General features: G+C 48.9%; 1 protein-coding gene across 1 annotated transcript in view; it reads right to left on the bottom strand.

Moving 5' to 3' along the window:
- Positions 1-8,587: 8,587 nt before the first annotated feature.
- LOC142091051 (heparan sulfate glucosamine 3-O-sulfotransferase 3B1-like) overlaps positions 8,588-16,508 on the bottom strand; it is a 30,816-nt gene continuing 22,895 nt past the window's right edge. Inside the window, exons 2-3 of the mRNA XM_075169809.1 lie at positions 9,675-12,914; positions 8,588-9,516 (exon numbers count right to left, since the gene is read on the bottom strand). Of these exons, the coding sequence (XP_075025910.1) occupies positions 12,296-12,914 (619 nt within the window). The 3' untranslated portion in view covers positions 8,588-9,516; positions 9,675-12,295. The remainder of the gene's footprint in view (positions 9,517-9,674; positions 12,915-16,508) is intronic.

Below are 16,508 nucleotides of genomic sequence, written 5' to 3' on the forward strand. Positions count from 1 at the left end.
AATGCTATGAACAAGAACTGTGGGCTGAGGGCCAGGAACCCACCTTTAATTGCAAGCTCTGCCACAGGCTTCCTGCACATCCTTGGGTAAATCACGTCACCCCTTTGCACTTGTAGAGCAGGGATGAAGTTTTTTGTGTCTGAACGGCACGGTCTTCGGGGACAAGGACCGACCGTGACAGAGGGATGCCGCCCTGCCATCCCAATGGGGCCGAAGACCTCTTGAGACCTCCTGTAACTGCCACAAGGACCTCATGCACAAGGCTGCATCCCTTTTCAGCCCCTTGAGAAACCCAGCAGCTTCACAGGTGACTTTAGGCACCTCTTGATGACAGTACATTAATAAACAGAGAGATCTGCTGTCTGGCAGGGATACAGCGCCTGCACCCTGCTAGCATCTGCCAGAAGTGTTGTCAAGCAACTAACTGCCTGTAATTGAGCTCTCCGAAGTATCTGCCCTGAGGTGAGCCGCAGAGAAATTTTACAAATGAAGATAATAGATGTTTATGTCACACACGCAACGAGAAGCAACGAGCTACGATCACTCACTTGATAAATCCACCTTCAGCAGTGGCTGCAACAGCTTCGTCCGCAGCTGAATTAGGGTCTCTCTGGCAGCATTTGATGCCTCAGCAAGCAGAGTGAGGCAGCTTATTGCCCTGCACTGAGCCATGCCTGGAGCTGGTCATAGTAACCCATGTAATACCATCTTTATCCCACAAACATTCATAAATTTATCCAGATTTCCAGACAGGATTCATTATCTGCAAGCATTCGCCCGAACATCTGGAGAAACAGGGCCAGCCACATTGCTAACATTAATCAATTCGGCTCCCTAGAAGTCAACACGGCTATGCCAACTTGCCCTTGCCAAGAATTAGTCAATCTTTTCTAACATATAAGCTCTTCCTGAACTTACTGTTTGTTCCCAGGACACATCATTATTTACACTTTTAAATAGGAGAGTGAAGGTGGTGAACAGCAAGAGATACATGTGCATCCAGCTCTAATATCCAAGCGCTGCAGCAGAATTAACAACGTCACCAGGGTAAGCCAAGGCAGAACCAGGAGCTCTGCTTTCAGGATGGAAAGAAAACAGAGGCATGCAGGCAGGGTAAGGAGCTTGCCAAAAAAATCCCCATCCAAACAATCCAGAAACATAAACCAAGCTTCTCAAAATGCAGCATTATTTTTACCCGCTTTTCAAATGACCTCCTAACAGAGTTGTGGACCTGTGAAAAACCTGAGAAGCTGCCCAAGCACCTGGGGTTTAAAGGTTTGAGGTAACATTTTCAGAAATAATTGGTCCTGAAGCCCAGACCCCAATTAGGCATCTAACTGCCAGCAGTGCCAGTGCAAGCAAATTGCTTTTATATTTTGAAGCTAGAGGCCGTAGGAACTTAGTTCCCGTCAGCTTTCCGTAGGAAAATCAATGCCAAGAGCCCAAGTTGCTTTGGAAAATGGGATTGTACAGAATGGGAAAAGCACCTCATTATAAATCTTTTGAGTGCCTGTGAAATGCCAAGAAACATCCAGAAGATCGAGTCTCCCACCATTATCCTTCCTTGAGGAGGGCAGAAAGTGAAGGTGAGTCCCTGAAATAGTCAGAACTGCTAAATGTGACCTTCTCCATCTGCAACGACCTCTTGGTTTGGTCATCTGTGCCGATCAAATAGGGACTGTTGGCTTCATCTTTAAAGAGCTACACGTGAGCACACGGGTTAATCCCTTTCACTGGTGGCTGTGGGCTCTGCCACAACGGCCAACACAGATACAGCAAATCTTTCATATGCTCCCCTTGCACAGGTAGTCCAGTCCTCATGTCCCAAGTCCCAGTTACTCCTAAAGGTTCTGTGCAAGACCCCTCACCCTGCGTTCCCCGTACCTTTGACTCGCATCCCTCCGGTTGTCTGGAGACCGTTATCCACTGTTGATACATAAATACTGTATATTTTCCAGCACAATACTTGAACGACTGAGTTGCCAAGCATGCTCTCAAACAAAGCAGTAGAAAGCAAATACACACAAAGGAAGTGTAATGAGATCCCTGTTCTGTTACCGCTCCAGGGATGAATAATGCCAGCCTGACACATGGCATATGAATTTCCCGAGGACTGGCAGCCAGATGGGTTTCTTGTACAACTGTATCACTTCATGCATCTGTGGCCAGGTCAAGGTAGGTGGAGTAAAAGACAATCTCGACCAGTACCTCAGGCTGCTCAGGATGGAGCGGGAGGAAAGTACTTGACTGCCCAGGCACTTTGAAGACTTGTACTTAGCCTAGAAGCTCTGTAGAAGCAGATCCCACCGGCTGCCGTAAGCCCTACTGATCCACTGAAATCCCGTGGACAACCTCAGCTGCAGTGTGTGAAGCAAGGCTGATTTACACCAAATTGAGGATCTGGCCCTCCACACTGGAATTTGATGCAAAGAACTGAAAAAATACAGCGTTATTCTATGATGATCTTGAATTGTCCACGTCTCAGGATCACCTGAGCAGCCCACAGCCCATACTGCAGATGGAGATGCAACACACCCACAGTTGCACATGACCACGGCCCCAGCTTTTGGGTAGGTATCTGCTGACTTTGACACTGCACTTTAGCGGGGTTGTCATCCCCAGGCTTTCTTGGTGGTGCTGGGCCCCAGGAGATCTGTGCTTTGGAGCTTCTCCCTAGCTGAGCTGTGTTAGTTACTTGGCTTGAAGTTTACTTTTTCCACCATTCTTGCAATTAAAGAAAGCCAAGTGCAGTCTGACACCTCTGTTGTTGATTCTGTTTTAGTCCATCGCTGAACAGCAGTTAGCATGGGTTTGGATACCAGTACAGCCCAGTGGCTCCAGCATGTCTCCATATCTGCCTGATAGACCTTCATCTGCAAGTCTGCTCAGGTATCAGCTGGGACACTGGGCTTTCACCTCCCTTCCTGCTGCAGAGACGCATCCAGCCGCCTGGGTCCTTGCTCTGATCCCCACCTGGCTGCCTTATGCTGGGGCAGAATTAGCAAAAAAAGTGTTAGTGCCACTCCATTTTCCAAAAAGTTGTTTTCTTAGTTTTTAACTACATGGAAGTTTCTGCAAAAAGCAGTTTTCCACAGGTGAAGTGGATTTTCCATAGGAAATAATGAAAATCTGGGGCAGATAAATGAGTCAAAACATTCCTTTGGGTTTTAGGGGAGTTTTGCTTGTCAGCCTTTCTGTTTTTCAACTTTTGCTTTGGCTTAGAGGAGGAGAGAGTAAGACATGGGTAGAGCAGCTCTGCATCTCCTACAGCAGGTTGTAAACAACATGACCTGTGCCCACCGAGATGTGGGACCCTGGACCCAGGGCAGGTTGGCCAGAGCCCTTCCCAGTCCTCAGCAGTGACTTGTCATGCACCAGCCAGAGCCCTCCAGCTTTATGGGCTGCAACCGCACGGATGTGGTTCTCCTGCTCACTTTCCCCCTGTTCCTCCCTGAGCTCAGCTTTGGGAATTCAACATTGGAGCCTGGCTGGTCATCCAAGAGGACACAGGTGAGAGGGTAAGACCACGGTAAAGCCAAGCCAGCTGTAACCGTACTCCCCTTGAAAGCTGGTGGTGAAACACTAGGGAAACACTGAGCTGTAGGTGACTTCTCTTATCCCAAACCATCCAGAAGTGCATTTTACTCCTGATGAGAGCTTGATGAGCTGTGGCTAGTCAGCCATATCCAACTTAAATTATGCCTTTATTATCTCAGCGGGCATGACACACAGGGTTTCAGAAATACTCTTACATACAAAGTACCTCTAAGCAACCCCTGCCCGTGCAAAGGGCACAGAAAGACGGCTTTTGAGGCATCCCGATACAGTCCTACCTTACCCATTTTCCGTATCGCCCTTCAGCGATCTGCTCGCTGCCTGCAGCTTCCTCCCCGGCTCGCCCTTTGAAGGCACCGAACCTCTGCCAGCTGAGGCTCTGCCTGCCCGGCATTTCTGGCTGTGTGCTCCCTCCTGCTTTCCCCAAGGAGGTGTTGGAGCAGCTCCAGCCGCCTGCCCGGGTCATCTGCCAACCAGGTTACCTTGCAGCAACCCGGGCTGGCTGGAACCAGCAGTTCCTCCCACGGGAGATGCAGTAGGATTGCTCTCGGTGACTGTGGGGAGCAGCCGCTGCTTCTGCAGTGGTTGGAAACAAAGGAATTTTTTGGAGGTTCAGGCCAATATATGTAAAGCACCCAATACTTGGATGCCTTTCTAAATTACCTGAGTTACTTTGATCTGCAGCTGGGACTGGAAGTTTCATAAGAAGGGGTATTTGGTATTTGCTAATCTCTTTAGGTTATGTTCAAGGTCTGCCTTGACCATGGAAGGGACTCAGATGCATTGCTAGACAAAACCCAGGCAGAGCGTGGACCTCTAAATTACAGATTCACCCCTGTTCACCTCTGAGCAGCAGAAAAGAAAGGTTCATCTCCACTTCCTTGCTCTTGGAGCTACCTGCGGTCAGAGATGGGATACTGGATACAAACTACATGTCTGATCCAGTCCCGTACGGGAGCATCCTCAGAGCTTGCTTCAGAGACTTGGAAACAAGCTGAACTTCAGACAACAAACCATTAGTAAAAACCAAGACGTGAACTAAAGCAGGAAGACTGACACCTCCAATAACCAGGACAAACATGCCTGGGACACAGCCACAGGTGATAGGTGGAGGAACCAAATTTAAAACCTCTGCAACAGCCTGTATCTATGAGAAGAGCCAGGGATGCTGTGAGGAACAGAAAAGCCAGCGATGTTCTGTGAAAAGCACTTGACAAAATTCCCTGAGAACTGCAGGAAAAAGCCTTTTTTTTTTTTTTGTTAGAATAAAAGACCAAACCAAAACCTGTGAACTCAACTTGGTACTAGAAGAAAGGACAAGAGAGGCCTCAGGGAGCAAGGACAAGCTGAGGTCCTGAGGGTGACCTGGGGCAGAGCCTACCAGGGTTCCTGGGAAGGGAGGTAGGGTTGTGCCTTGAAACCCCAGCTAGACTCCCCGCACCCTTTCAAGGGTGATGCAGAATTATCTAGGGATGCTGTTCTTATTAAACAGAAAAAAAATTTTCTTTGCTTCAATGCCAAAAAGTTATATAAAAATAATTCATGGCCAGATTAATGAGAGAGAGAAAGTCATTAGAAATCAAAAATGAGATAATTCTGCTGTAGACATGAGTGATAGTGAGAAATAAATTATATTTGGCTGACATTACTTAATTAGTTGGAAACATGGTGCTTTCTTAAATTTTCTTTGGTGAAGCTTTTAAGCTTTTGACACATAAATTCCCAGCTAAATAACCTAGATGTCAAAGCAGCCAGTTGCATCTTCTCTGTCAAGCCATTTTTGAGCATATTATTTTAAAACTTCATTCCTTCGTTCAGAATTTTGTGGGGCACAGCACGTAATTTCTGGCAAGAGCCCAATATCCAGGTCAGACTTTGTTCCTGAGGACAGCTGGTACCAGTGTTCTCCCTACCAGCTCCTGGTGGGATGGGAAGAGATCAAGCCAAGATAAATGGTGATGCCTTCGTTGCTGTAAGCAGCTTGAATAACCAGTAATACTTAGCACTGCTGCAGTGCTTCTCATCAAGCACCTGAGAGGACTTAATGAGCATGAATTAAGCCTCCCAATTATAGCTGACTGTATAAATAGTTGCAAATAATATTCCTGGAGGATGCTCTTCAGCTTTTAACCAAATCGTTACAGTGGCTGATTCTTGCAATCCTATTTGTAAGCCTCTTCTCAGAGGGAGGGGGAAATTGTGGAAACAGAAGTTAAGATCTAAAAATCCTGCAGGACTGAACCATGGTCTGCTGGAAAATAAGGGAAAGCAGCAGTGAACAGAGCAAACAGCTGAGACGAGTGTGGGAACAGCGGGACCAAGCAACCTACCATGTCTTTGGTACCAGTTGCTCCCTCCCAGTGAATTAGGGTGTAGGCCCCTGCAATGATCTGGAATAGGTGTTTTAATGAAATTAATTATAATCTGCAAGTGGGGAAATCCTGACTGACAGGAAGCTCTGAGCACTCGCAATGGCCATGAGGTTTTATCCCAGCTGAAGGTACCAAGGCTAACATTTGACACAGGAATTCCTCTCTCTAATAAAGAGACCATTAAACAAGGTGCTGAACACTTAACTTGCATAGAAATGTTTGAATGATTTATAACTAATTAGTCAGTATTATTACCTTTTTAAATATATGTATTAGCAAAAGAGTTAACACCATGGTTCTTAACCACAGAGAGAAATTGGAGGATAATAAAGTTTAGCTTTAAATAAAGCTATTAACGGACAGATCTAGCAGCTAAGTAAGATTTTTGAAGGGGCAAAAAAATAACAAAAACTCAGAAAGAGAAGCAAAGCAATTGCTACTGCAGTGTCCTGGTGGTTAGGGAGCCAGGACTGCCAGCAGCACAAACTCTCAGCCATCCGTACACCAGTCCCAAGGGAAAAAAAACACTCATATAATGATGAATTCTTCCTGAAACCAGGTCCCAGTAAAAACTTTCTCAAGGTCCAAGGTTGTTTTAAATGCATCATTTTTGTTCAAAGCCCAGTAAAAATGGAGCTACCTACAAAACCACCAACTTTTTCAATGGCTTTGTTCGCATGGACTCAACTCCAAGCTTTAGCAGCACCTTTTGCCTCCACAGGTCCTTCCAGCTCTTCCGCTAGCGTTTACAGGCTACCCCAGCTCTTTCCTGCCTTGTTCTAATCTTCCCTCACCCTCCTCAAAGAGGTCTCCACACCCTCCAGGTGCCACATGGAGGTGCTCACAGCAGCAGCCCTTTCCCTTTCAGAGGAGTTCCTCCCCTCTCTGTGCTTTCCCATCCCTGGCATCTGCATCTTTGCAAGGTGACACCCTTCTGGGATGTTCTCTCAGCACCAGACCCCGAGCACCCTCACTAGAAACGCTGCATTCGTTTGCACAACCTGGAGACCTGGTTGCTTTTTAGATGAAAGCAATGGTTCATCACCTTTCTTCCACCAACCTAGAGAAAAAGTAAATCCACCATAGTTATCACCATCATTAGCAGCAACCTTTAATTTGCTGCCTCTACCTCACCTACCTCTTCATCAAACCATTCTCCTCCAAGAGCTTCCTCCTTTAGCTACTAGGAGACCCTTCAGGCCATCTCCTTCAGAGCAAACACTTCTCTGCATTCAGGATGTGATCCCATAAACCACACAGACACTCTTACTCTTATCTTCTAGATGCTCTTGCCAAAAGCAAGAATGAGGCCCAGCCCAAAACGAGTGGGGAAACACTCCCCAGCATCCCCAAGCCCAGGTGCAACTGGGAATAGCCTACAGGGAGATGCAGAGGACAGTGCAGATGCTGAACACCATTTCGCAGGGACTTACCTTCCCTTTCCTCTGCAGCACCAGTCCCCACGTGAAGGAGAAGCACCCACACTCTTTCCATCCCAGAACTGAGAAGAAGGGACAGCGCTCTATGAGCTGCTGCAAAACCAGGTTGAGCTCAGACCTAGGATGCCTACAGGATTGACGTCTGCTGGGGCATTAGCAGAGGAGCAGCTGGTTTTGAATGCAAACAAGGAGAGGTGAGAAGGAGGTAACACGTTGTTCAACTCCATCAAGCTGAGGTCAGCTCTCAGCACATCCAGCTGCACCACTCAAAAGGTACATGGGAATTTTAAAGTAAAATCTACGTATATATATTTTAAAAACGAGGCACCTATAGAGCTTAAGTGTTGCCAGAGTTTGGGAGCAGCTAATTACAATCCTGACAAGCTGGAGGTTTCCAGGTTGAACCCTTCCTAAATCGCTATATTAAATCTTGTGCTTACTTTTGACTGCTTTTCTAGAAGGTCTCTGAAAAATGGGCAATCTGAAAGACTCCCATCAATTACTCCGCACTGGATGCAAGACTTGCTAAGCAAAATTAAATTATTTTAATTCAGTTTAGTCAAGTGGCAATTGCTACATTACATAAATCTGTGATGCTCTTTAGGCGCTGCTTTGTATAGCACTGGCCTGCGACTCTTCTGAATTTAATGATAATGAATTTTTACATCTTAAAGTGCTGAGTGTGTAGGGAGCAATAGCAACCGCTGGCCCCAGAGGTCTGGACCAGCATCACTACTGGAAGCGCAATGCTTTTGAAAAGAAACTTGGCACTGGAAAGTTTCCCCACCACCGGCTATAAAGGACTGAATTTGTCCTCCAGCATCCCTGCTGCAGGAGGATGGTTTCACCAAACACCAAGACCATCCACCCTCAGCAGGGCTGAGGCCAATCCCTCAGGTCTCCTTCCCTGCAATGGTGTTTGATGAAGGTGCGTTCGACGGGACAGATCAGCCCCCACACGACCCGACTGAGCAAAACACGTACACGTTCACCACCCAGCGAAGCCTCTGGCTCCCAAACACAGCCCTGTGCTGGACGGGAGCTCACGTATCTGATTAAATCCTGCTGCCTTCAGCACGCGCTTCTGGGCTTCGCCGTGGGGCCATTGCACGGACATTAATGGGGTGGACGTGCCGGTGTCGGGGGGCAGCACCGCCAAACCCCCCGGGGGAGGCCACCTCCCCCTCCGCAGCGTTGAATGAATACAACCGTGTCCATCACTTGGTAAAATATAGTTTTTATTTGTTCATACAAATAGTATGAATTATCAGAATTTCATTTTCCTAGAAACATCTTTCTCTGTGTAAAATTAATTTGTGTTGTACATACCACAAAATACTCAATTTACATTTTTTTCAGGTTTTCTTTTTTGTGGGTTTTTTTGTTTTTCTTGACGTTTTGTTCTTTTTTTTACAAATTGGCTACTCTACAGTACCATGTTACAGACAACACACACTAATACCTGTACTGCACTTCTGAACACAGGACTGAATGAAACTCAGCCATAAATTAATGTTACAATGCGGAAAAAAAAAAAAAATTTCTCATCACACTTCCAAGCTTAACTTAAAAAAAAGGTATTTTTTTAAAATGATGGCAATAGTACTGATTCCAGTATTAGCAACCAGATGTACACCACAGGGAATTCACCTTCATTGTCTTATTTGTAAGGTAAGGCCTTTACATTAAAAGTCTAGTGCAGACTTCATTACGAAGGATATTGAGCCAGGGCTAACAATTTGCTTAAGGTTAGAAGAGTTATTATTCACTCCCTGTATTTCTACTCCTCAACAAGATTGCTTCATGAGAGCATTTTGGAGCAGGGCTTGATTATACAAATTAAGCCCACGCTCTGCTGTATAGCTGAGGAAGGCATTGGGATATTAAAAAGTTGTTTCCAAGAAAGCAAGAAGGAAGACGTAGGGGATGCAAAATCTTCCAGCGTTCACAAGCAGGCAGGTACACGCGCTCGGAAGGGAACCACAGGGAAGGGAAGCCACGCCAACGCGGCAGATCCCGGAGGCTCTCGCCACGCAGCGGAAGGGCTCGGCCAGCGAAACCGCCTGGGGAAGCGGCGCAGTCGCGGCTGGGAGCTTGCCCGAAGGCCAAGTGGAGAGGACGAGCTTCCTTCCATACATTGCATAAGTTGGCTAGTAGGAAGACTGAGGTTTTGAGAACCCAAAATAACTCTTTTCCACCAGGAAGTATTTTCTTCCCCCCCACCCCTCACCCCCTGCAAGCCCCTTCCCCTCAGCCACCCAACAGAGCAGGGTTTGTGATAAAGCAGACACGCTCGTGCATTCATCACCTGTCTGGCAGCGGGGAACAGAGGCGGGGACCTGGCTGGAGCTGAAACCAAAGACCCCAAACGTGCATAGATCCAACCACCACTGGAGTGTTGCAGGACGGGGGTCGTGTGTGCGGTCTGTCAACCTGCGCAGCCCAGCAGGTCCCACGCGCACGCCTGTGACCTCTGGAAGTGGGACTGCGTTGGTCCGAAGCGTCGCTTCGATGCTAGAAAGGGCTCAGGGCAAAAAGGAGAGGATTTGCCCAACCTTCCCTTTTTGTAGGAAGACGTGCTTGCAGGCAAAGCCCAAGGAGGGATTTGCATCCTGCTCACAGCAGGTTTGCTATGCAGCTCAGTCCTGACGTTATGCTTAGCCTCCCCCTTTCCTTGAGGACACCCCAGTGCGCTGCACCCCACGGATGAACCCACACACGCCTCACCGGCGTGACGGGGGTGAGAGATGTGACACCGCTGAGCCAAGCCAAGAGCCCTTAGATTCAAACAAAGGGCTGAAGGGCAGCGCTTTACCCGCAGATCCCTGCAGCGGACCCAGACGCGGGTCTGCTCTTCGCTGCATCCACCTGAGCAGGAGCAGGTCAAGACCCGGGGAGAGCAGTCTGGGCTCTGAAGGGCCTTTTCATCAGCAAACAGCCACAGCAGGGAGCTGGGAGGGGCAGGCAAGAGCAAGGAGGCTGCGAAAGTAAAAGAAACATCTGGGAAATGCCACTGGATGCACCCCAGCACAGCTGGGCACGGCTCAGCAATGTGGTGCTCAAAGGTGGTTTGCTACGGGTGACTGGGGAGAGGTGCAGGGCACGCATTTATACAGGCAACGCATATGAAACCAGAACATTAACTCAACTCACATATGCTCTGCCCAATGGTGCATTTGCTGTTTCAAGTTTTAATTACACTGCCTGCTTTATGCACGTGCTCACACGGTAACATCATGAGATTTATCCAGCAAGCTCCATGCTCACTGTGGTACATCATTTCAGTGCTTGCAGGTGAGGTGCGTGGGTTTTTTTGTTGCCCAAAGACAACATGGCCCTGCTTCTGTTAGAAATTCAGGGAGCACATAACTTCTGCTGTCACCTTGCTCCGAAAAAGTTCCAGTTGGGCTAGGAGAACCTCCAACAGTAATGATAAAGCATTGGACACACCTGGTATTTGTCAAAACCTCCTGAGCACGCAGAACATGGCTAGAGCTCTCAGGAGAGTCCCGCCATCCTGTCCTACTGTCCCAAAGCATTTGGTTCCACCTGAGGTGAAGGATCTCCAGGTTGTTGCACCCGGGCTGATGGATGACAGCTCAGAACCTCCTGCCCTGCCTGGCTGCCACCCCTGCGCTTGCCCGGGGCATCGGGGAGGCACCTGGCCATGCCTGGGCTGCCGGCAATGCCCCAACCCAAGTACAGCCCCCTGCTTTTCTACAGGTTCATCCTCGCTGGCAAAGCAGCACTTCTTCCAGGCGCTAGGCAAACCCTGCTCCTTGGGAGAGACCACGGATAAGGTGTTGGACCAAAAAGTACTGGCAGTCAAGAGGGCCAAGGCAGATGTTCCCCAGTCTCACGTGCCGGGGGCTGCTCCGGCGGCTGCAGGGCTGTGTCCTGGGACACCCTCCATGCTGGGGATGGCGCCAAGCAGAGACCTGGCGTTTTCACGTGGCTCTGCCGGCGTCTTTGGTGGGCGGACGCTGCTCCCCGCACTGCTGGCGCAGCCATCTCCCAGCGGTGCCCTGTGTGCACGGGCTCTCCCGGAGCGACGCTTCTCCCACGTCATTCACACCAGCACCGAGCATGTCACATACAGATACATGTATTTTTACATTTGTCCTGCAGTAAAGATTTAAAATGCATAGAGGGATCGTGGGAAAGAGCCTCCTTCACAAAAGCCAAGAAGGAAAAGTATACCGAGGAGACAGCTCTGCCCAGGCAACACGTTCTGCGGCTTCTCTGCTAGAAAATGAGCATGTTACCCTCCTGGCAGAGTCCCGGGCTGCAGAGCAGGAGCTGTATGGCTTGGGGTTCCCTACGCTTTACAGCCGCCGGTAAAACGCACTGCTGCTCAGCAGAGGGATGTGGGTGGCAGGGAGATGCCCAGCCTCCCTCCCCACCCACCCCAGAGAAACACCCCCCGGGGCCGCGGGACTAACCGGAAAGCTGTGGGATGAGGGAGCACAACACCGGAGCAGAGACTGGGACACCGGAATAGGGAAAGCAAGTGTTTATAAAGGCCAGATACCCGTAACAAAAATAAATTTGTGCTTTCCCTCCCTCCCCGCCCCTCCCCTCCCCTGCCACCCTCGCCTTTTTTTGGATTTTTTTTAAATACAAATTTTGTTTAGGAAAAATGGAAGCACCGTTTGTTACAAACCAAACCGATAAGAGGATAAATCAGGAGGAAGGAAAAAAAAAAAAGGAAAGGAGAGACATATTAGAATTAAACACTGTGGAATGTTAAACAGGTTACGGGCTACCGTTCTAGCCAGTGTGGTTAGGCAGCTTAGTGAATTAATTGCTTAGGAATTAAAAATAAATTATTATAAAATAGATTTCTGTACATTTTACATACATATATATCTCTTTATATACGCAAACCGTGCTGGGCAAGTAATTACAGGGGACTTTTCCAAGCCAGCCTCAGTCCCAGCCGAAGTCCTGCCCCGTCATCTGGTAGAACTTCATGTTGAAGGGCCGGTAGAAGTCCCGCAGTCTCTGCACCACCTCCTGGTCTATGTCGGGGTGGGTCCTGCCTTTCGTCTTCCCCAGGCAGTGGGGTTTGCTGCTGCCTTCCGCCTTCTTCAGGCACGGGAACCCCTTGGTTTTGTTGAAGTAGAAGTGTTTGTCGGTGATGATCCTCTTGAGGCCCAGAAAGTCCTGGACCCTGCCCAGCTCCCCCGCGGGGTCGCTGATCAGCCTCTCCCCGCTGACGAAGAGGATCTGCCCGATGGGGAAGTAGAGGAGCCAGTTCTCCAGGTGCTTGGCGTAGATGCCAATCTGGATGGCGCTCCACGAGGTGTCGATCAGGCCCGTAGTCCTGTTTTTGAAGGTCAGGCTCTCAAAGGTGGGGATATCGGGCTTCTTGGAGAGCGTCTGGGTGTAGTCCGAGATGGCTCTGGTCACGGGGTCCCGCACCACCACGATGAGCTTTGTGCCCCTGGACATGGAGGAGATGCGGGCTGGGGCCTCCTTGGTGACGAAGTAGCTGGGGGTCTTCTCCATGGTGATCTGCCCCTCCAGGGTCCTGGGCATGAGGTCCCTGCCAGCAAAACACACAGACATGGGTCAGAATAGCAGGTAACAGGAAGAAAAATACGCATGTGCATGTATATATATATATTCACGCAGAGATACACGAGCACTTTTCTCCCTAAAATGCCTACACATGTAGATGCCTACACAGCTCATCTAGCTCCTACAGATAAATCCATTTTCCATTGCTTTAGGGATTAAGAGGGGATTATTATTAAAGGTCACTGTATCAGAAATCCAGCTGAGTAATCTCCCAGTTATCCATGAGTGGATTAGCTGGGCTGCACTCTGCACCTGGAGTGCAGCTACATGTACCACACCGGCTCCTGACCGGTCAGGATGAGTCCTGAGGTGGCTTTCCTGGCCCAGGTCAACGCCAGAGAGCCCTCAGCCCCAGCCCAGAGCTCTTTTTCCCCAGGGGAACGAGACGAATGGTGCACTGGAAAAGCAGGAGCTCACCGGAGCACACCCACCTTGCTTTCCCTTAGCATCCCAAACACAACACTTTTCCCAATTCAGGCAAAAGGGTGCAATTTGTCCCCAGCTTGTCAACAGCAGGACCTCAGGCAAACGCAAGGGTCCTCTTGCACCCAGCTTCACCCATTGCTTTACTATTCCCTATCGCTGTGCAGACTTGTTCCCTAACACGTACAAGAAGGAGCATCAAGAGCTGCTGATGCTGATGCATCAAGAGCACAGCCCAGTCCAGCACCCAGCGAGGACAATCTCTCCCCTCCACTGCCACGCAGGCTACAGCAGGTCAGGAATCGACCACGGAGAATGCAACCTCAGCTCACAGGTAGGACGTACCCTCACAAAACACCCTTGAAACCTAAATCCTTCAGCAATTCCACCTTATTCCCTGGCTATTTCTAATTAACCATGCGGGGAAAAACTAGAGAGCTTGCAGAAATGACGGAAGCAGCACAAAGCAGGAAGAGTAATTTTTTCGTATCATTCACTAGGCAAGCCTAAATATTTCAGACTATTTGCCAGTTATTTCCCTTTATAACCCAATGGGACTCATTTGCTCTTGGTTGCAAGACAGTTTAAAAAAAAGCAAGAGGGGAGTCTGCCACAAAATTAAAGCTATAAAACTTGATCAAGTTTTCAAAGCATCCACCCAGCACAGAGAAGTAACCAGCCAGTGTGTGATCTGCAACCCTCAAACAGCGTTTCCCTCAGACGTACGACACTGCACACAGAGGCTATTTGTTCCCTGATGGCCATCTCCTCCCTTACCGATTTTATGCTTCTACAGCAAAGATCACCGTGGACTCTTGCAATTCAAAAAACCACCGAGAATTTGTGCTAAAGCCAATGGTTGCCTCAATTAAGAAGCCAAGGAAAAAAAATTGACCCATCTGTTCTGAGGCCAAATAATAGGAAAACCAGGAATGAGAGGTGCGATTGAATCAAAAATCATCACATGCCTATGAAAGTTGGTCAGTAACTATGCAACTGCTATGTAGCTCATGTTGTACCTGGTATTTTACTTCATCAGCTTCTGGCATTAACTTTATCAATGTGTTTACTGGCAAGGGGCACCCAATGACTACACCTCTGCACTGCAGGTGAGGCGTGCTCGGGTGCTGCCCATAAAGCCCCTTCGCCGTAGACTCATGGTGGGAGATGGTCCCCATACCAGATCTGCACAGATCACTGGGAGAGGTGGCGATGGACACGCCGGATTGTGGAGAAAGGGGATATCAGCTTGTAGAAACCTCCAGCTATGCCCAAAGGTGGTGGCAACCCCTAGGGCTGCGATTTCAAGGGCACGCAAGTGGAGTTTCACATTCAGATAAAAATCACACTGGTCTACCAGACACCTGGAACACGGGAGCTTCTGGAAGTCAGGAGCCAGCGTGTGCCAAAAAACAGTAACCAATATAAAACTCTGACTAATCCTTTGCCTTTCTGGCCAACTCTGCAAACCCGTAACGCTGTCGTAGAACACAGCCAGTCAATAACGCTCAGAGAGCAACTCTTAAATCAATCGTGGGCTGATGCGGATTTCAACAGTCTACTCATTAAGTGGTGTCTCTTTTTATGGCCACATTAAATCCGAGTTCTACATCCTGCGCTGGCCACCGACTGCTTTCCAGCTTGATTTAAGAGGTTGGTTTCAACCCATGAAGTCCTTAACGGCCTGGGACCTGCCTAGAGAGGAGACTGCTTCCCAAGACGTGCTCAGGATGGCCGTGCTGCACTGAAACCCTTTGGCTTCAGGTCAGGTCCATCAGATTGCTTACTGTATGGAGCCCTGCACCTTGAGACCGACTTCTCCTCCAGGAGTACTACAGTCAGTATTTATCAGTCTCCTGGGAATGACGCAAGGCTTATTTTTTCCTCCTTGCACAAGAGAGGCATTGGGTAGGGCTGGGCCGTGAAACAGGAGGAAATTGCTGGGGGTGGAGGTGCTGAGTCAGTTGATCTGGTTGGGAAACACAGGCTCTTAATTAGTGTTTCAACAAACAGAGGAGTGCACCGTAGAAGTGGAAGACAGCAAGGAGCAACTCTTTGTCTAAGAGGCATCCACTGGCCCAGTGTCAGTCCCTTTGCAGACCAGCCAGCACTTGAACCCACACGCTTGATTTGTGGCTGAGGGCATCCAACATGTCTTGTTTTCGATAGAGCTGAGAGCACTCAGTTCTATGCAGGTCTAGACCCCTCAAAATCATTATTTTTGGAGAGGACCTGAATCCTTGGTATTTGCAGAACATCTCGCTGGTGGCCCACCACAGCAAGAGAAGCAAGACAAGGCACATCATTGACACTGCTACTGCCGTCTGGCTTGGTCAGCACAGGCTAAGATGAGCAGAGATGGAAATGGAGCCTTCAACCCAAGAACGAGAACTGAATCCACCAAAACCAGCCTTCAGCCCCAGCTCCAGCACTCTCTTCCTTCGTTGTACCCAGACAGGTGCCAGGCATAGTCCAAAACTAAGATCTTCGAGATTGTCTCAGACGCTGCCTTGTTTGAAAAGTGGCTGCATAAAAGCTAGACAGCAGCAAATGAAGCCAAATAGTGTGGCCCATGGATGCGGTTTGAACCTCGGACAGCATCACATCCAGGAAAGCGAAGTTTTATTGCATGGGTCTGTCTGTTGTGAGGAGTTTTCCCATGGTTTCCATAATCTCCCATAGAAGCATCAATGGTCATGTTGGCAGCCAGAGACACAGAGCCTCAGGGACAGGAGGAACTGGTAAGTTCCTCACACAGGTGGAAAAGTCACCAAGAAGCATTTATTCCCATTCAAACCACAACTGGAGAAGGGCAACTTGGCCCATGTACAGCATTGCAGCTCCAACACAATGTGCTGGACGCACGTGTTGGCGGAAGTAGGACCAGACTCCAGCTCTGAACACATCTGCTCCTGGGGCTCCAAGACAGCAAGGGCTGCACTAAACGACAGTTGTTGCACAAGGAGGGGAAAGAGAAGCCGGTCAGAAAAGCTGTAGCTACCGTGCCCTGGCAGGATGAAACCCCTTTGGGGAAAAGTAACAGCAGAAACCCACGTTCAGCTCCATGGTGCGTGCACAGTTCAGCCCTGAGGCAGCTCATGACAGCTGTGGAGTCCTCTCTTTCTATGGAGGCTTC

The sequence above is a fragment of the Calonectris borealis genome, chromosome 20, assembly GCF_964195595.1.
Source record: "Calonectris borealis chromosome 20, bCalBor7.hap1.2, whole genome shotgun sequence".
Taxonomy (NCBI): Eukaryota; Metazoa; Chordata; class Aves; order Procellariiformes; family Procellariidae; genus Calonectris; species Calonectris borealis.